Source organism: Ornithorhynchus anatinus, chromosome 1 (genome assembly GCF_004115215.2).
Source record: "Ornithorhynchus anatinus isolate Pmale09 chromosome 1, mOrnAna1.pri.v4, whole genome shotgun sequence".
In the NCBI taxonomy this organism is placed as follows: Eukaryota; Metazoa; Chordata; class Mammalia; order Monotremata; family Ornithorhynchidae; genus Ornithorhynchus; species Ornithorhynchus anatinus.
The window spans coordinates 138,192,649-138,214,251 of NC_041728.1; the positions used below are offsets into that span (position 1 = coordinate 138,192,649).

The 21,603-nt window shown below is 41.1% G+C and overlaps 1 protein-coding gene across 4 annotated transcripts in view; it reads left to right on the forward strand.

Moving 5' to 3' along the window:
• FNDC3B (fibronectin type III domain containing 3B) overlaps positions 1–21,603 on the forward strand; it is a 418,267-nt gene that overhangs the window by 367,411 nt on the left and 29,253 nt on the right. For all 4 annotated transcript variants that reach the window (XM_029057950.2, XM_029057966.2, XM_039913103.1 and 1 more), the window contains 2 exons: positions 461–741; positions 11,267–11,479. In XM_029057950.2, coding sequence (XP_028913783.1) covers positions 461–741; positions 11,267–11,479 — 494 coding nt within the window. The remainder of the gene's footprint in view (positions 1–460; positions 742–11,266; positions 11,480–21,603) is intronic.

A 21,603-nucleotide genomic window follows, 5' to 3' on the forward strand; every position in this document is an offset into this window, starting at 1 on the left:
TAGGTGAAAGCCAAATGTAATAGTTCCTTTTTTTAGTCATGTGACAGGGCAGAAAGAAACTTGACGCTATAAACAATATTTAGACTCTGCCACATTGAAGAAATATTGAGTCTAATTGATTTGACCAGTTATTAGGAATGAGGGATGTTCTGAAAGCATAAATGGATTTAGGGTGCTCCCCACCCCCGCAAAAGGCAGCCCTTGGAAAAAGGATCATTTATTCTTTTGTGAACGTGGCATTTCCTTAAAAGTAACAATTCTATAGAGGCAGGTCAGACAGATTTCATATATCAGTGAGTTCTGAGCATGTCAGACAGTGACAAATTCTCATGATTTTAAGCTCCAAAATATTGGTAATCTGCAAGCATATATAGTGAAACCTAACACCATGACATGACAGTGGGAAACCTTATTATTATTTGATGATGGTCAATGTTTCTTTCCTTGTTTCTTTCCTCAGGCTATCAATCAAGCAGGAGCAGGGCCATACAGTGATCTTGTCACTTGTAAGACCCCTGCATCTGTGCCCGATGCTATCTCTACTCTCTATATCCTAGAAGATGAAACCGTAGATGCCTATCCAACATCATCCACCGTGTGCCTTGTACTCCATTGGGAGGAACCCTGCAGTAACGGTTCTGAAATCATTGCTTATAATATAGATCTTGGAGAGATTAGTATTGCCGTGGGCAGTGCTACAAGTTACGTCATTAAGGATCTGCTTCCAGAAACTTCCTACAGGTGAGCATGAGCCAAAGCATGAACCATTCATTCATTCAGTCATATTTATTGAGCACTTACTGTATGCGGAGTACTCTACTAAATGCTTGGGAGAGTAAAGAGCACGGGCTTGGGAGTCAGAGGTCATGGGTTCAAATCCTAGCTCTGCCACTTGTCAGCTGTGTGACTGTGGGCAAGTCACTTAACTTGGGAAAACAGTGTGGCTCAGTGGAAAGAGCACGGGCTTTGGAGTCAGATGTCATGAGTTCGAATCCCAGCTCTGCCACTTGTCAGCTGTGTGACTGTGGGCAAGTCACTTAACTTCTCTGTGCCTCAGTTCCCTCATCTGTAATATGGGGATGAAGACTGTGAACCCCACGTGGGACAACCTGATTCCCCTGTGTCTACCCCAGCGCTTAGAACAGTGCTCAGCACATAGTAAGCGCTTAACAAATACCAACATTAATTAATTAATTAATTCTCTGTGCCTCAGTTACCTCATCTGTAAAATGGGGATTAAGACTGTGAGCCTCACATGGGACAACCTGATTACCTGTATCTACCCCAACACTTAGAACAGTGCTGTGCACACAGTAGCACTTAACCAATACCGACAATAAACGGACACATTCCCTGCCCACAATGAGCATACAGTTTAGAGACCAAATGAAAGTATATTCGAATATCTGCCCGTTACCCATGGGGTTGGGGTAGGCCGGCTGAGGTTGGTGTTGACCTTGCATCAGAGACCAGAGCTTCTGATGAGTCAGGAACATCTGCAGTGGCCTAAGATGGGGGAGGGGGTTGCCAAGGCTGTGGAGCCCCAGTCCACATCCTATCGGGGAAACCAGACAGAGAGCGATTTGAGGGAGGTATCTGGCTTAAAGACAAATTCCTACCAGTAACTTCCAGCATTGCAGTCGATGATAAATTTTCTCAGCAGACATATTAAAATCTCAGTTGACCAGTTGAACTTCCATGTTATATTTCTGCATTCTCCTTTACTTGTAGAACGGGATGCTGTTGCGTCCCTGCTTTTCTTCTTCTCTTTTTACACATTGATTTCCTTAGAATTAAAGCATTTCTTAAAGATAGAATGAGACCATTTCTTAAAGTGAAGAGGTAGCACACGGAACCAGACTCTTGATTATCTGGAAAAATCCAACCAGGAGTCTCCTGCTGGCTATGTGTTTAGTACAGTGCTATGCACACAATCAGAGCTCAATAAATACGATTGACTGATATGCGCGACTGGAGCAGAACACCTCACATGTCACTGTTTTTTTTGAAAAGAAGATGCCTGGAGGGGGAGGGCTAAGTGAAGCAGAAGGTAGGACTGTAGGAGGGGGCCAGATGGAGGAGCTTGGAGGTCTGGAGAATGGGAAAGCAGTGGGCAACTTTTGGGGGAAGAGGTAAATCAGCACTTAGAGGATGAAGTATCTCCAGGTTGTGGGTACTGTTGCTTGGCCTGTAACCTTTTCAGTCTCTGTTTTTTGGCCAGTATCCCCGGAACTATCTCAGCTGAAACCGGACTAAAAATTTTCACAGAAATGATAAGACCTCAATTTCACCCATCCCTACTTTATAAGTAGAGACAAGTGGAACCCTCAGATTGCAGATGAGGAAACTAAGTTCTTACGTCGAGAGCTGGGACTAGAATCCAGATATCCTAACTACTTAAACCGATGAGATTTCCAGGAGACAACACTACCTTCCTGGAAGATTTGAAAGAGCTGCTATAAAGAGAGAGCTCAATTTAATAGTGCTAAAGAAGATAGTGAATATTTTAGGCATTGAGAAAGTTTTATAATCCCAATGAAACCTAAGGAACATTTGGTGGAAGATGCATAAACAATAATTTAGCTAATAAATTTTGCTAAGGAATAGGAAATTTATATTAACTATAGCACAGAGGTCACACTGGAGTATCCACTCCCCCTCAAAACAGAGAACCGCTGGAATATCATTTGAGGCCGGGATATTGGTTCCATTCTTGTTAAGTGATGGGGAGAATTCAAAGTGAAAAATGTATTTGTATTTCACGCCTCAAAAAACTCCAGTGGTTGCCCATCCACCTTAGCATCAAACAAAAACTCCTCACCATTGGCTTTAAACACTCCGCCACCTTGCCTCCTCCTACCTCACCTCGCTACTCTCCTACCACAACACATCCCGCAGAATTTGCTCCTCTAATGCTAACGTTCTCACTGTGTCTTGATCTCTTCTGTCTCTCCTCTGACCCCTCACCAATGTCCTGCTTCTGGCCTGGAACACCCACCCTTCTCAAACCCGATAGACAGTTACTCTCCCCTCAAAGCCTCACTGAAGGCCCATCTCCTCCAGGAATCCTTCCCTGAGTAAGCTCTTCCTTTCCTCTTCTCCCGCTCCCTTCTGCATCACACCGATATGATCCCTCTATCTTCCCCTGGCCCAGCCCCACCGCCCCATATCTGAGGTTTTTTTATATTAATGTCTGTCTCCCCCACCTTTAGACTATAAACTCATTGTGGGCAGGGAAATGTGTCTGCTTAATGTTGTACTCTCCAAACACTTAGTACAGTGTTCTGCACGTAGTAAGCACTCAGTAAATATGATTGAATGAGATAATATTTCAAATCAGTCGTATTTATTGAGCAATTACTGTGTGCATAGCACTGTATTAAGTGCCTGGGAGAGTAAAATCTTGTCTTATGCTGTTGAGTTGTCTCCGACTCATGGCAACACCATGGACACATCTCTCCCAGAATGCCCCACCTCCTTTTGCTGTCATTCTGGTAGTGTTTCCTTAGAGTTTTCTTGGTAAAAATACAGAAGTGGCTTACCATTGCCTCTTTCCATGCGATCAACTTGAGTCTCTGCCTTTGACTATCTTCCATGCCGCTACTGCTTAGCAGCAGGGAGTTTTGACTTGTAGCAGATTGTCTTCTCGCTAGCCCTGGACAAGTTAGGATGGAATGGACAGGCCTCTGCTTGACTCTCCCTCCCATAGTTGTCTCCAGGTGGGACCCTGAGAAGGGAGGAGCAGCGTGGCTAAGTGGAAAGATCCTGGGCTTGGGAGTCAGAGGTCTTGGGTTCTTTTCCTGGCTCTGCCACTTGTCAGCTGTGTGTGACTTTGAGCAAGTCATTAACTTCTCTGAGCCTCAGTTCCCTCATCTGTAAAATGAGGTTGAAGACTGTGAGCCCCAGTGGGACAACCTGATTACCTTGTATCTCCCCCAGAGCATAGAACAGTGCCTGGCACATAAGCGCTTAACAAATGCAACATTCATATTCAAGCCAAGATTGTGAAGTTCTGTCCCTACAGCTCTCCCCACATTCAAATCCTACCTCCTCCAGCAAGGTTTTCTTGATTAATATCCCAGCACATTTTGCCAAGCATTTAGTAGAGTGCACCACACCCCTACTGAAAGTGTAGTTTTGTAACCCAAATTATACGGTTAATGTGCTAGGTAGGCTTAGTCCGAGAAAAGAGGAAATGAAATTGCAAGGGGGAAAAAGTGAACATTTGATCTTTCACCATGCTGATTTGATTATCTTATACTTTAGTCAGGGAAAAATGTATGTCCCAGTCATTATTGGGTAGTCAGTAACTAATTGGGCATTTCATATTCAGTGGCAACCTTTGTGGAGTTGATAGGGTAGCTTGTCTCTGTACTAGAACATCCCTTTTAGATGATGCCTGTACCTTTCTGAAATAGTTGCAATTGTGATAATTGTAATGTGTCAGAAGAAATATTTCTCGATGACGAAGATGTAATTTTTGTCAAATGACCTTTAACTTTCTCTTTCCAAGGAGGTGAAAATGTAAGTGACTGAGTAGATCATGATGTTCCAAGTAAAATTGAGAAGGAAAAAACATTTGAAGCATATTGTATTTTTTGTGAATTTTTTTTTCCTTCAACAGTTACATATTGTTCTGACTTCATTTCTTCCCTTTACTGCCATGAATGGAATTGGTCTTCTTGCTAGCAGCACCAAAGATTTAAATAAACATTTTTGTGGGTGGATTGATTGCCTGAATGCATTATATACTTTCTAGGGTTGATAGTAGAACATTTGCGATCTTTGATTACAGTTCTTTCAGTAAAAAAAAAAAAACCAAATCAAGATTTACAATCACAGAAATATTCTTGGCTTGTGTACATCAATATAAAATTTAGACTCATCCTACTAATTTTAAAGGGCAGAATTACGAACTCAGGGCTAAATTCCAGTAAGTTATGTTTTGTTTCCAACAGGACTTAAAATTCTGAACTTTGCACAGATAGCTATGCAGCTTGCCTGAAATTTTAATGAATTTAAATACATTATTACAGTATTTCCTAGTATTCTTTAGTTTAAGTAAAGAGGTCTGCAATAAATATAATTGCTATCATTTTCATGATTGCACTTCTAATTAGAATATGGGCACTCATGCTTCAAATGATAAGAATTTAGTCCAGTGTAAAATATGTTTTGTGTTATCTCAAGAATATTTTTAATGGATCTGTAAAATTTTCTTTCCTCTTGAGTAACCCATAATTGCTATCCTTACTCAAGGTAGGATAAATAGTTTTTCAGTTATAACAGTAAGGGAGATATTTTTAGGATGAATATAATCTATTGAAGATATTAAAAATCAGGATATACTTATAAGCTCTTCCTGAATGTGTTAGTTATTATGTTCATATCAAATTCTTATGTCAGGATGATTATTTCATAAGAAATTCTATCTTATATTCTATACAGGTGATTATCCCTCTGTACTGCAAACTCGTGGGCAGGGAATATCTATTATATTATTATATTGTTCTTTCCCAAGCATTTAGTACAGTGCTTTGCATAAAGTAAGCCTCAATAAATGTGACTGAATGAATCCTATAGTGAAATGAAAATAGCATGTGGACAAAGTTTATATTCATGAATAGAGAGTTTTTTTGTGTTTCGGTTTTTCTCATTGTTGTAGGTTCATCAGCCTGGGTCATTTGCGACATTTCATATGTTTGTATTTTGATTATAGTGTTTAAAACAATAGCAAAAAGCAAGTAATAATAATAATAATGTTGGTATTTGTTAAGCGCTTACTATGTGCAGAGCACTGTTCTAAGCGCTGGGGTAAACACAGGGGAATCAGGTTGTCCCACGTGGGGCTCACAGTCTTAATCCCCATTTTACACATGAGGGAACTGAGGCACAGAGAAGTTAAGTGACTTGCCCACAGTCACACAGCTGACAAGTGGCAGATCTGGGATTCGAACTCATGAGCCCTGACTCCAAAGCCCGTGCTCTTTCCACTGCACCACGCTGCTTCTCAGCTGGGCATCACAGCTGTCATCACTAACAAGACGAAGCTATGAGTATTATCCCATAGCATTTTGAGCAAGGTGGACAACCGTAATGAGCCCGACCAGCCCCTTGGAAAAGGAAAGGGAACAGAAGAGGAGCCAAGATGGAGGCTGCACTTTGTGCCAACTGAAGGCAGAGGGAGGAAGATAAGAAAGATATGGGAAATAACAGGGATTCAGCAGGGACAGAACAGGGATAGGAGGTGGAGCCGCTTTGGCAGTGGTGTGGTTTGAGTGTGGGTGCTGCTGTTGGATCAGGGCCAGTGGTAACTGCAGTGTGAAGTTGCCAGTAGTTATGGCTAGAATTGGCAGGTCCTGACCCAAGAGCAACAGTGATTATGTGGTTTTGGGGGGGGGGGGGCGTGGGTCCTCCTTTCAGGCTACACGGCCCACCCACGTGGGCCTGCGGTGTTCAGTTAAGATAGTGAGAAGCAGCATGGCATAGTGGACCTTGGCAAGTTACTTCCCTTCTCTGGTCATCAATTACCTCATCTGTAAAATGATGATTTTAAAATCCCCTTTAACCTCTGCTCCCTCTACTGCCCCTCTGCCCCCCCACCTCCCCTCAGATAAGGCCCCTTTTCCCCCCATTTTCCCTCTGCTCCTCCCCCTCTCCCTTCCTCTCCCCTCAAAACTGTGCTCGTCCACTCAATTGTATATATTTTTTATTACCCTATTTATTCTGTTAATAACATACATCACCTTGATTCTATTTATTGCTATTGTTTTAATGAGATGTACGTCCCATTGATTCTATTTATTACTATTGGTTTTGTCTGTCTGTTTCCCCCGATTAGACTGTAAGCCCATCAGTGGGCAGGGACTGTCTCTATCTGTTGCTGATTTGTACATTCCAAGTGCTTAGTACAGTGCTCTGCACATAGTAAGTGCTCATTAAAGATAGAGAAGCAGCGTGGCTCAGTGGAAAGAGCCCAGGCTTGGGAGTCAGAGCCCATGGGTTCGAATCCCAGCTCTGCCACTTGTCAGCTGTGTGACTGTGGGCAAGTCACTTAACTTCTCTGTGCCTCAGTTGCCTTATCTGTAAAATGGGGGTTAACTGGGAGCCTCACGTGGGACAACCTGATTACCCTGTATCTACCCCAGCGCTTAGAACAGTGCTCTGCACATAGTAAGTGCTTAACAAATACAAATACCAACATTATTAATAAATATGAATGAATGAATGAATGAATGAATTAATTAATTAATTAATTAATAAAATGGGGATTGAGACTCTGAGCCCCACATGGGACAGGGGCTGTGTCCAACCCTATTTGCTTATATTCACCCCAACACTTAGTAAAGTGCCTGGCACATAGTAAGCACTTAACAAATGCCATTATTATTATTATAATTATTATTAATCTCTGTTAAGAAATATCAAGAGACTGTTGTTGAAATGTACCTGGGGGCTTAGGCTCACATTTATAGTGAACCAGGGCAGAATGGGAAAATATGATGAAATGAAAAAGAAATTGAAAGGAGATAAGGACTTTTAGGAAAAGCACTTGTCAATTCTTGACTTTCTTTATGAATTCAAATACTGTCCTGAATTGTACTGTAGAAAGTACCTTCAATCAGGCACAGATTTAGTTTAGGCATTGCCGTCTGTTTATTTCACAAATGATCGTCTGACAAGTGGGCAGAGTGGAATATGTTGTATGCGATGATTAAAGCTTAGGATTTACCAAAGAATGAAAAAGTCAGATTTGTCGAAACATTTCAAGATGATTAAATGCTAACTTTATTTACTTTCATAATTCTTTTGTAGTGGGTTACATTCTTACTGGAGTAGGTTTAAATAAGAACGTGAGATTTTTTTCATGACAAGCCTGATCATATAAGTAGGAGGACTCTTCATTTACATCAAAATTCAAAGCAATGATTAAAGGCAGGATTTTTTAAAATGTAAATATAGTTCTCATTTTCACACTGACATCTTCATAAAGTTAAAGTAACAATTTTTCTAATGTGAAAACTTGTGTCAGAGAAATGGGAAACTTGAGAACTGCATATGGGTCTATGCATTAATTTAATTTTTTTTATGATGATGACATTTGGACATATATTTATATTGCAGGGTTCCTATGGCTTGTCTCATGCACTGCACATTCTGCAAATGAAAAAAAGTATTTTCATTTTTTTGTCAGGGTAGCTATTATTAATTTATCAGCCACTGGTTGTTATTGAGCACTTTTTGTGTGAAGGGCATTCTCCTAAGTGCTTGAGATAGTTCAAAACAATAGAGTTTTGAAACAAACAACAATTAAAACAAACAATAGAGAAGCAGTGTGGCTCAGTGGAAAGAGCACGGGCTTTGGAGTCAGGGCTCATGAGTTCGAATCCCAGCTCTGCCACTTGTCAGCTGTGTGACTGTGGGCAAGTCACTTAACTTCTCTGTGCCTCAGTTCCCTCATCTGTAAAATGGGGATTAAGACTGTGAGCCCCACGTGGGACAACCTGATTCCCCTGTGTCTACCCCAGCGCTTAGAACAGTGCTCGGCACATAGTAAGCGCTTAACAAATACCAACATTATTATTATCATTAAAGTTGATAGAAACATTCCTGTTAGTGTGGTTTTAACAAATGAAACTATATCCCAGAAGTTGAGGGCCCCATCCCATTTCGTCTTGGTTTATGATCATCAGACATTGTTCCTTCAATCCTGTTTTAGTTTTGTTTTTAAGTGGTTCTTCGAAGATAGCTAATTTTATAGAGTCAGATATGCAGAGTCTAATTTCTAAAGCATTTGCGATTCAGAAGAGCACTGAAACCTGCTGCTCTTTGCTCTTCTTTTGTCCTAAAGAAGAGCCTAGATTAAATAAAATTAATTAAAGAGTACAAGATACTGTACAAACTTGACTATTCTGGAGGACCTGTCATTAGAGAAGCAGCGTGGCTTAGTGGAAAGGCTACGAGCTTGGGAGTCAGAGGTTGGTTGTGGGTTCTAATCCCAGCTCCGCCATTTATCAGCTATATGACTTTGGACAAGTCACTTAACTTCTCTGTGCCTCAATTACCTCATCTGTAAAATAGGGATTAAGACTCTGAGCCCCACATGGAACAACCTAAATTACCTTGTATCTACCCAGTGCTTAGAACAGTGTTTGGCACATAGTAAGCACTTAACAAATACTATCACTGCTATTATTATTAGGTTTCATTTCCACCTAATTCAGAAAGCTCTCTGACTGACTTCATATGTTCTTATTGTATACTTTCAAATGTCAACCTCTTAAAGAAAATTTAAAGTAAGGAGTAGATGAAAGTGCAATTTTCAAGTTTCCCATCTCTCTTATTCTACTTTAACTATCTGAAGATGTTGTGGGAAAGTGAGCACTATATTTACATTTTTTAAAATTCTGCCTTTAATCATTGAAGCATAAATTACATCTGGGAGGCTTGGTCATTTTTTCAGTTGACAAATTTTACCAACTCTGTTCCACCTTCTTCCCTTACCCCTTCTCCTGTTTAAGCAAAAGTTCGTCCCAGGCTCAGAACACATTAAAAAGAAGAAAACTCAAACAGAACAAAACCTTGAGAGCAATTAAAATTGGGCTTGTACATTTATATTAAATTTGCTACTAAAATATTAAATGTTTTAGGATCCTAAGGCTAAAAGGTTCAGGCATCATTAATATAACCAAACTAATCTAGACCTGTGTAGATATGATTCTAAATAAGGTAGAAGTTGGTTAAATTAAAATGGGCTCAAGAGCTTTGTCCGATCCTCTTTCTTATGGTATTTGTTAAGTTCTTACTATGATGAAAGCACTTTGAGGGTAGGTACAAGATAATCAGAGTGGACAAAATTCCTGTCCCACAAGGAGTTTAGAGTCTAAGTAGGAGGGAATGGGATTTAATCCCCATTTTACAGATGAGGTAACTGAGCCACAAAGATGATAAGTGACTTGCCCAAGGTCACACAGTGAGTGCTGAGCCAGGATTAGGACCCAGGTCATCTTTCTTCCAGACCCATGCTCTTTGCACTAAAGCTGCACTGTTTCCCTTGTATCTGGAATTATAATTAGCACACTTCTCATTTCATTTATATTACAAGACATGGACTGCCTCCTCATGCAAGGAGGGATAACCAAGAAAACAAGAATTTAGATAGCAGTTTTTTTCCTAAAGTATTTTTACATTACTTTCTTACTTTGTTCTTATAACAGCTTTGTGAGGTTGGAGCTAGTGGGTATGTTGTTCCCATTTTGTAGACGAGTAAATGGAAACACAGAAGTGACTTGCCCAAGGCCATACCACAGGCTGCTGGCAGACCTATGTGTAGAACTCCCATCTCTTGGTTCTTAGATCCATGTGCTTCCTAGAAGATGATACAGGCTTTCCCAGAACCACCCGAAGCCCCAGAAAAACCACAAGGCCATAAATCCTTAAGGGCTAAACCAGTGACGATTGTCCACATTGACTTACTAAAAAAATAGGAACCTCCTTTGTTATTTTTTATTATTATGGTGGTATTTGTCAAACGATTACTATGTATAAAGCACTGTTCTAAGCGCTGAAGCAGGTAAAAGTAAATCGGATTGGAAACAGTCCCTGTCACACGAGGCTCACATTCTAAGTGGAATGGAGAACAGATGTTTAATCCCCCTATTACTGTTGAGGAAACTGAGTCATAGAGAAGTAAAATGACTTGCCCAAGCTCACACAACTAGCAATTGACAGAGGCAAGATTAGAATCCAGGTTTCCTACTGAAAGCTCACCTCCTCTGGGAGGCCTCACCAAGACTTAGGCCCCCATTTCCTCTGCTCCTCCTCCCCTCTCCATCGCCCCGACTCCCTCCCTCTGCTGTACCCCCCTCCCTGCCCCACAGCACTCGTGTATATTTGCACATATTTATTATTCTATTTATTTTATTAATTATGTATATATATATATAATTCTAGTTACCTAATTTGGTGCTATTGATACCTGTCTACTTGTTTTGTTTTGTTGTCTGTCTAGACTGTGAGCCTGTTGTTGGTAGAGATTATCTCTATCTGTTGCAAAATTATACTTTCCAAGCGCTTAGTACACTACTCTGCACACAGTAAGTGCTCAATAAATATGATTGAATGAATGAATGAATGACTCCCAGGCCCTTGCTCTTTCCACTAGACCATGTTGCTCTGTAAAGTCAAAACAAGTCCTTCAAATTCATAATGGAATTGATTTCCATGAGTGTCTCTCTTAATCGCATGCGTTTTGTTTGTTCTTCAGGATCAGAATCCAGGCTGTAAATGAAATTGGAGCTGGACCATTTAGTCATGTCATTAAGGCCAAAACCAGGCCATTACCCCCCTTACCTCCCCGTTTGGAGTGTGCTGCAGCTGGTCCCCAGAGCCTGAAGCTAAAGTGGGGAGACAGCAGCTCCAAAATGCATGTCACCGATGATGTGATCTACATGCTTCAGGTGGAGGACAGAAACAAGAGGTAAGTTGCAGGTTCAAATGTTCCATCCTATCAGAATATGAAAAAAGGTCGTTGTGTTTTCCTTACTAAAAATCACTCTCCTGATTACGCAAAAGCCTATTAAATTTGATTCCTTCTTTATGTAAAAATGTACCTCTTATGTGAATCGTATTTTCTTCGGTGTTAAATATTCTGATTCTCCTATGTGGAAACCAGCGTGTAGAGAGTAATTCCGACCACATCTTCATCCTTTAGTCATGCCGGGAAATTGCCCAAAGGAAAGATGCTCCATTGGAGTGTATCTCGGGTACTGGTTTGATGTTAATTAGTCATAAGCATAAAGGTTAAAAATAGAGTAGCAAAGTAAAGGAATAGAGCAACCCTATTTAAATTTTCGGCGATCATTTTTGCAGAATGTGTACATGAATCAAAAACAGCTTGAGGTGCTATGTATCTAGAGATAGCATCCTGAAACAGGGTAAGGAAAACAAAATAAACTAGAGAAATGTAATACCTTCAAAAAACGTAATACCCAGAAACAGTCTTAGCTGGAAAAAAAACCGCCAACAAATCAGGTCTTAATGTAATATCTTTCAACATAACCTCATTTCTTCTGAACATGATCTGTCAGACCATTAGGAGGAGGAAAAAAAAACTGTTTTAAGAAGCTAGACTTGTGCACAAGATAATGCTGACTGAATGTTCTGTCAGTAAAAGCCAACCAGGTTGGAGACAGAAAAGTCCTAATAGACAGAAAAGATTCCTGCGGCTCTTCCTTGAGGTCATTCCTCCTAAAGCACCCATTGTCTGATAATTCTGAAGTATTTATAATGGTTCCTCTGTATTTAAACCTGCTGTCTTAGCTTAATCAAAGAATACATCAATCCATCAAGCAATGATTTATTAAATGCCTACTATTTGCCGTTCACTCTACTGAGCACTCGGGGGGTCCAGTAGTTCCTAGGCAAAGTTGCCTACCTAAAGGAGTTTATAATCTAGCTGGAGGAAGAGAGTCACAAATGAATTACAGGGCCTGGAACACCCTCCCTCCTCAACTCCAACAGACAAATACTCTCCCCGCCTTCAAAACCTTATTAAAGGCACAGCTCCTCCAGGAGGCCTTCCTTGACTAAGCTCCCCCTCACCACACACACACCCCCCTTCCTCTTCTCCCACACTCCATTCAGCATCACCCTGACTTACTCCCTTTGTTCTTCCTCCCTCCCAGCCCCACAGAACATATGTACATATCTGTAATTTGTATTAATGTCTGTCTCACCCCCGCTAGACTCTAAGCTCACAGTGTCTGTTCATTCTTGTATTCTCCCAAGTGCTTAGTACAGTGCTCTGCACACAGTAAGCACTCAATAAATACAATTGAATGAAATTATAGATGGGAGGAAAGGAGAGTGTGCACTGAGTTAGGGTTTAACTGATAAGGCCTGTGTTAAGACAAGTTTTGAGTACTTAATTACTTTGGTGGTGCAGAAATGCTGAAGGGGTGGTTGGGGAATGTAGAATCATGAAACTGGAAATTTATCATGGAAAGCTTTTTGGAAGAGATGTGATTTCAGAAGGGCTTTGAAGATGGGGAGACCTGTGGTCTGTCAGGTATGTTCTTTGGGAGCCACCTGTACACTGTACTCTACAGGGATCTTTTCTACCAGAGGAAGCATTCAAGAATTTGAAGAAGAAAATACCCCTCTAAGTGACTCATTTATAGAATGATTTAAGTCCTTTTCATTATACATCAACTTGTTTATGGTCAGTCGATATATCGTAATTATTAAATGCTTATATATTAAGCTTGAGAGACATGTTCCCTGCCCACAAAGAGCTTATAGTCTAGTTAATAATAATAATAATAATGTTGGTATTTGTTAAGCACTTACTATGTGCCGAGCACTGTTCTAAGCGCTGGGGTAGACACAGGGGAATCAGGATGTCCCACGTGGGGCTCACAGTCTTCATCCCCATTTTACAGATGAGGTAACTGAGGCACCGAGAAGTTAATTGACTTGCCCACAGTCACACAGCTGACAAGTGTCAGAGCCGGGATTCGAACTCATGACCTCTGACTCCAAAGCCTGTGCTCTTTGCACTGAGCCACGCTGCTTCTCTGTGGAATGACAGACAGAAATATAAATAAATAAATTATGGAAACATACATAAGTTCCATGGGGCTGAAAGAGAGGTGAATAAAGGTTTCAAGTCCAAGTGCAATATGTTTCTCTTGAGGCATTTAGAAATTAGCATGTTTCTCTCTTTGTAGTCTCTTTTCTATGCCTTTACACAAAGTGCTCTTCTCAGTTTGCTAGTCAGTGAATGAAGACATTGTAGTTCAGAATGACTTGTCCAAAGTCAGTGGCAGAACAAAGAATTTGAATCTGATCATTTCTATCTCAGAGTTCATACCATTTTAGCATAGTGGCACAGAGTTCATTACACCTAAGTCAAGGTATTTAGAGCCAATTCATTGCAAGGCAGACAGACTTGGGTTTAATTATCTGTATTGTATATGTGCCCCGAAGTCATTTTTTTGATGCCCATGTGTTTTTGAGAGAAAGGACTATAAGTAATAATAATAACAATAATAATGTGGTGTTTACTTAGTGTTTTCTATGTGTCAAGCACTGTTCTAAGCACTGGGGAAAATACGGGGTAATCAGGTTCATACTGTCTCACACAGGGCTTACAGTCTAAGTAGGAAGGAGAATAGATATTGAATCCCTATTTTATAGTTAAGCTAACATAATAATAATGTTGGTATTAAGCGCTTACTATGTGCCAAGCACTGTTCTAAGCACTGTGGTAGATACAAGGGTAATCAGGTTGTCCCACTTAGGGTTCACAGTCTTCATCCCCATTTTACAGATGAGGTAACTGAGGCACAGAGAAGTTAAGTGACTTGCCCAAGGTCACACAGCTGACAAGTGGCGGAGCCGGGATTAGAACCTATGACCTCTGACTCCCAAGCCCGTGCTCTTTCCACTAAGCCACACTGCTTCTCATAGGCACTGAAAAGTTAAGCGACTTGCCCAAGGTCACATAGTAGGCATGTGGCAAAGTCAGGATTAGAACCTGAGTCCTCTGATTCCCTGGCCCAAGTTCACTCCCCTAAGCCAATGCTTCTTCTCTAATTAACTGGTCATTTGAAATTTTTAATTCTAGCAGCTCCCAGGATCTCTTTCCTCGGGTGGTTCTCACAGCTTGGTGTGACAGAAGGAAATGAGAAGAGTCAAAGGGTCATTGACCCCAGATGCTCCTTCTACCCGCTTTCTCCCAAAAGCCAGACTAGTTCCATTCCAGGAATCGGATGTGGGCCTCCATATCTGGCCTGACCCTTGACCATCCCAGTCTCTGGGGCAGCACTTGATCCAGTTATCAGAATCCCCTCTACAGAGGCCCCCCAATAATCATAATCCTGATCCTGGCTCTCTAGGAAGGACTCGAAGCTGGACTAGACCGCAAGTCCAAACTCCAGGAAAATGAGATGATGTGGGCTCCAGCCATCACCTTAGTTCCCTTTCATGGTATCCTACCACTCACAGCACCTCAAGAGAGCTTAGTCCAAGTGTTTTTAGTATGCTTACAGGCATATGGAAAAGCAGAAATGGCATATTTATTTCCCCAAATCAAATTTAATAGCTCAAGTAACTGTCATCTCACTGAGGGTATTCTTCAAATGTTCCAAAATGATACTCTGAATAACAGGATGAAACTGAAAGTGTTCAGGGCCTCAGGGTGGCATTTGATGGTTCTTAGAACCTGGTACAAGCTGAGAATCTGTCATGCGGAAGCAGTTTTTGATTGGTTCAAAAATACCATATTCATTTACAAAATTTTCTCCTCATCATCTCTTTCCTAATTTCTGAAGAGGAAATATTTCTTTTTCTGATGCCACGTAATAGTTGTAAACAGTGAGAGCTGCATGTGCTGGAGAAAAAAAGAGAAGGGTCAGAACACAATCAGTCAGTCAATCATATTTATTGAGCACTTACTGTGTGCAGAGCACTGTACTAAGCGCTTGGGAGAGTACAATATAACAATAAACAGACACATTCCCTGCCCACAATGAGCTTACAGCCTAGAGGACAAAGAGACAGGTTCTTAACTTGGAAGATGAGTTGCTTTTTTAAAACTGGCCCTCTCTGAAGTAGGAAGAGAAGAAGGGAGTGGAGGCTTCCTGTAATTGCTAGAGTGTCTAGAATGTAAGCTCACTGTGGGCAGGGAACATTCCTACCAACTCTTTTATACTGTGATATTGTACTTTCCCAAGTGCTTAGTAGAATGCTGTACATGCAGGAAGTGTTCAAGATATTCAGTTGATTGATTGAGAGAGTCTCATATATGCAGTACTTAGGAGAGTTCAATAAAAGCTGCAGTCTCAAGTGCCATCTACCTTTATCTTCCTTCTCCCCTCCTTTTCCTCCTCATTTTCTTCTCCCTGCTTTTTCTTGTGCTTCCACAATTTCTGTACTTAATTCCACATGTAGCAGCTCCTGCCCTTTTTGGTGGTTGCAGAAATTAGGCCAAAAAAATGGTGCAATTATGCAAGTAAATACAGTGGACATTTGCCAACCATTTCCTTGTGTAGCTTTAAACTGGTTTGGCACCAACAACAGAAATGGATATGAGCTTAGAAGTTGCTTTTTTCCTCTTATAAGGAAAGGTGATGTGACATGGGTTGGGGGGCAAAAAATTGATTGTAGATCCTAGTTTTGTTGCTTGGACTAACTTTGTGTCAGTTTCCGTATTCAATTTCCCTGTTAAGTGGGCATATATAAATCAAGATGATCTGTTGCAAGTAAATAATGCTGGGTTAAACTCTCCATACATTAATAAAAAACGGCAGTAGGATCCTCTGACATCCAATCATGTAGATTGTACCACCCAATACTGATAAACCATTTGCCATCTGCTTCACTAATGTCACATAATGCTAAATTACAATAGTAAGAAAGTATATCAGCATCAGGAATGAGAGAAAAAAGGAGCATATTAAAACTAAAAAACAAAACAAAACACCATATGAATTAATGCCATGTGATGGGCTCTTAGATTTTATTGCTTAATAGGGCTTACGAGAATTGTTTTCAGAAGCAGATTTTAGCAAAATGTGTAGTTTGCAAAGCAAGCACCAGTATTGACTAGCCAAAGGACTATTACATCTAGTAAGTCATAGAATCATTAAACCAGAGCTTCTGTGATAACCATGTTACGGTAAGATTTGTGATGCAATTAACTTGTCTGACATTTGCACCAGTACACCAGCTTGCAGCAGCATGATATAATAATAAAAAGAATACCCCGAATTTGTAAAAAGCCTCTCTTCTGGCATTGCTGAAAAAGCCCATTAGGTTTTCTCAGTAAGCTCACCACTTCCTTGAGAAGAAAAGTAGCTGTGTCTAGGGTCCAAGTCTTTAAATCTCCATTTTAGCTCTCTGACTTGTCTGCTGTGTAACTTTGGACAAGTCATTTCACTTCTCTGTGCCTCTGTTACCTCATCTGTAAAATGGGGATTGAGACCGTGAGCCCCACATGGGGCAAGGACTATTTCCAGTCCGATTTGCTTGTATCTACCCCAGCGCTTAGTACAGTGCCCGGCACATTGTAAGTGCTTAATGAATACCACAATTATTATTATTACCACCAAAGTGTAATACCATTCACTTACTCCTGCATTTTCATTCTTTCCTAACATTCACCCCTAACCCTACCAAAAACTGATCAGATGAAGATAGTCCATGCTCCAGAGGAGGTTGCAATCTAAGAGGTGTCTGGTGGAGCAAACACAAATCCCAGTATTACAAATCAGAGCTGCATTTTGATGTTTCTGCCACTTCTTTTCTGGAATGGTGTCTGCAGTAGTCTTAGAGAGGAAGGGGCAGCCGATGCCTTAACTTTCATTCATTCATTCAATCGTATTTATTGAACGTTTACTGTGTGCAGGGCACTGTATTAAGTTCTTGGAATGTACAATTAGGCACAAAGACCATCCCTGCCCAACAGCGGGCTCACAACTCCCTTAAATAGCTCGTTATAAATGTCAGCAGGTTCAGGCTGCATTCCTTACTCCAATAATCAATCAATCAATGATATTTATTGGGCACTTTCTATGTGCAGATCACTTTTCTAAACGCTTTGGAGAGTACAGAGTACAATAGAATTAGCAGACAGGTTCCCTAGCCATAATGAGAAGTAAGCCTCATTCATTCATTCGACTTGTTTTTCTCTAGCTGAATTTCACATTGTACCATGTTTTTTACTAACCTCAATTGGCAACTGATCAGTCAATCATATTTACTGAGTGTTTACTGTGTGCAGAGCTTGGCGTGGTGGATAGACCATGGGCCTGGGAATCAGAAGGACCTGGGTTCTAGTCCTGGCTCTACCACTTGTCTGCTGAGTGACCTTGGCCAAGTCACTTCACTTCTCCATGCCTCAGTTACCTCATCTGCAAAATGGGGGGTGAAGACTCTGAGCCCCATGTGGAACAGGGACTGTGTCCGACCCGATTAGCTTGTATCTACCCCAGCACTTAGAATGATGCCTAGCACATAGTAAGAGCTTGACAAATACCATAAAAAAGCCCTTGAAAGAGTATACAATATAACAATCAGTATATATGTTCCCTGCCTACAGAAGTGTACAGTCTAGAGAAGCAGCGTGGCTCAGTGGAAAGAGCCCGGGCTTGGGAATCAGAGGTCATGGTTTCAAATCCCTGCTCTTGCACTTGTCAGCTGTGTCACTGTGGGCAAGTCACTTCACTTCTCTGTGCCTCAGTTACCTCATCTGTAAAATGGGGATTAAGATTGTGAGCCTCATGTGGGACAACCTGATGACCCTGTATACCCCAGCGCTTAGAACAGTGCTCCGCACATAGTAAGCGCTTAACAAATGCCAACACTATTATTATTATTAGAGAGGAAAAACAGACATTAACATACATCAATAAATTATGGATATGTACATAAATTTGGGGGGCCTGACCATAGGATGTATAAAGGGTATAAATCCAAGTGCAAGGGTGACACAGAAGGAAGTGGGGAAAAAAGGAGATGTGATTTTAATAAGGCTTTGAAAGTGGGGAGAGTGGTCATCTCTTGGCTACAAAGGGGGAGGGAGTTCCAGGCCAGAGACAGGACATGGGTGAGGAGTTGTTGGTGAGATAGACAAGATTGAGATACAGTGAGTAGATTGTGGGCTGGGTTGTAGTAGGAAATCAGAAAGGCAAAGCAGAAGGGGACAAGGTGATTGCGTATTTTAAAACCCTTGAAAAGGAATTTCTGTGTATGGAGAGGTTCTTGGAGTAGTGGGAGACAGGGACTGAATGGTTTTGAAGAAAAATGATCCAGACAGCAGAGTGAAGTATGGACTAGAGCTGAGAGAGACAGGAGGCAGGGAGGTCAGTAAGAAGGCTGATATAGTAGTCAAGGCAGGATAGGATAAGTGCTTGGATTAATGTGGTAGCAGATTGGAAGGTGAGGAAAGGGAGGATGTTAGCAATGCTGTGAAGGTTGAACACATAGAATTTGGAAACCAGTTGGATATAGGGGTTGAATGAGAAGGATGAGTCAAGGATAATGCCAAAGTTAGGGTTTTGTGAGACTGGGAGAATGGTGGGTGCTGTCAGCAGTGATGGGAAAGTCAGGGGAAGGATAGAGTTTGGGTGGAAAGATGAGGAGTTCTATTTTGGACCAAGGAGGAACTCTAAAATTTCCCCAAGTATTAGAAATTTTAATGATCCAAGTCATCTTCTGTTGCCAGAGGAAACAGTGAAAAGCTTAAAGCAGTGAATGCCCTGAATGGTCTCCTTATAATTGAAATAAATTTCTTGCTAAAAGGAAACCTTAGTAAATCCACCATAAGAATGATTTTTATGAGCCAGAGACCAGAATATTTTGTTAATGAACAGTCTACAATATTTGTTAGACAAAGTTTTGAAGAAAATAACTATTAACTGGGTTATTTCTATTTTGTATTCCTATGGTCCCTTTAGCCCAAGGACTTTTTAGTTTGACTGTCTGGCCTAGAGAGAAAGTGCCTGAGACTGGCAGCAAAACTGTGGTATTTGTTAAACATTTACTCTGTATTAAACTCTGTGCTAAGCTCTGAGGAAGATACAGGATGATTAGGTTAAACACAGTCCCTGTCCCACACAGGACTCCCAGTCTAAGTATGAGGGAGAACAGGTATTGAATCCCCATTTTAAAAATGAGCTATCTGAGAAGCAGAGTAGTTAAGTGACTTGCCCAAGGTTTACTCTGTATTAAACTCTGTGCTAAGCTCTGAGGAAGATACAGGATGATTAGGTTAAACACAGTCCCTGTCCCACACAGGACTCCCAGTCTAAGTATGAGGGAGAACAGGTATTGAATCCCCATTTTAAAAATGAGCTATCTGAGAAGCAGAGTAGTTAAGTGACTTGCCCAAGGTCACACAGAAGGCTCATGATGGAGTCAGAATTGCAACCCTGCTCGTCTGACTCTCAAGCCTGTGTCCTTTCCACTAAGCCACTGTGCTCCATTTGTAGCATTTTGTAATCCACGCCAGGATTCAAGAAACTGGATTCGTGACCTGGTTCTCCTTGCCTGCTGAGTGATCTTGGGGACATCATTCAACTTTGCTGTGCTTCAATTTCCTCATCTGTAAAATAGGGTTAAAATTCAGTTCCCTCAACCTCTTAGACTGGTATTCCCATTTGTGAAAGGAACTGGACCCAATCTGAGTAGCAGTATGCTTGGTATCATTATGATCAGCCTGGTGTCATGGAGGACGCCATTTCAGTGCCTAGAATTATATTTTAGTAGTGTAAAAAGTAAGGTCTCTCCTGGAAGGAAGCACCAACCTACTAGTAAATCTGTATAGATGCATTATTTTTGTAACTTCCACCAAAGCTTCCAAGAGGTACAATATGGGACCAGTGTTTTGTCCCCCAATGAATAAAGTAGAAGAATCACAATATGCTGATGTGACTCTCTTTTGGTCAGTGCTGGAACCAGAAATAAAATACCTGCTTTTTGTTTGAATTTAAATTTCCTGCACCAGACCAAACTCTCTCTCAACAGTCTGTTGTCCTTTAAAAGCACACCATGGCATCTCATTTGAATGAAACATCAAAAAAAAAAAAAAGCAATGCAGTGTTTACCAAAAGGGTGGTGTAACAGAGAGAGATGTGTAGGTCAAATTCAAATTCTATGCCTTTACGCCAGTGGCCTTGCAACATGGCCCTTGAAAAACATCTCCTGGAGAAAGCCAAATAAAAATTAATGGCCCTGCACCATCTAATTGCCAACTAGTGCAGTAGAGGAGATCACAGCCATTAAGTATTATTGTCACTTGTTTTTCTAAGGAGCACTAAATCATTACAGATAATTTGTTGTGAACTAAAATGCATCATTGATTGGAAAAAACAATGTAAGAAAATACTTGGAAGTCTCTGGCAGGAAGTAATGAAAAGGTCTGAGGAGATGTGCCTCTTGTAAATGGCAGCAGCATGCTTCATTTACTTCTGATGATGCTTCTTTTATTTAATTCTATTTCCTCCACTTACATATATGGGAACAAAGAGACTCACTGGCCATAGTTGTGACTACTCTAAGCTTTAATGGTACAGCGCCACATTTTGTAAAAGAGTGAATTTTGTTCCTGTAGGCCCCATTAAAATAAAACATTGAAAGAGTTGAGAGGCTAGAAAATCATCATAGATCAAATATTGTCAGTTGAATTTTGACCTCATTTTAGGTCAAACTCTGAGTGTCTTAGAGGCTTGCCTCCAGAGCAAAAACACTCTTCTCTGTTTGTTTTTTCCCACATGATCATGAAAGCCACAGGAATTATAGTGATAACAGTTGTGGTATTCGTTAAGCACTTACTATGTGCCAAGTACTTTACTAAGCGCTGGGGTGGATACAAGCAAATCGGGTTGGACAGGGCTCACAATCCTCATCTTCCCTCCCAAGCCCGGTCCGCTCCCAGACTTCTCCATCACCGTGGATGGCACGACCATCCTTCCCGTCCCGCAGGCCCGCAATCTCGGTGTCATCCTTGACTCGTCCCTCTCGTTCACCCCACACATCCTATCCGTTACCGAGACCTGCCGGTTTCACCTCTACAATATCGCCAAGATCCGCCCTTTCCTC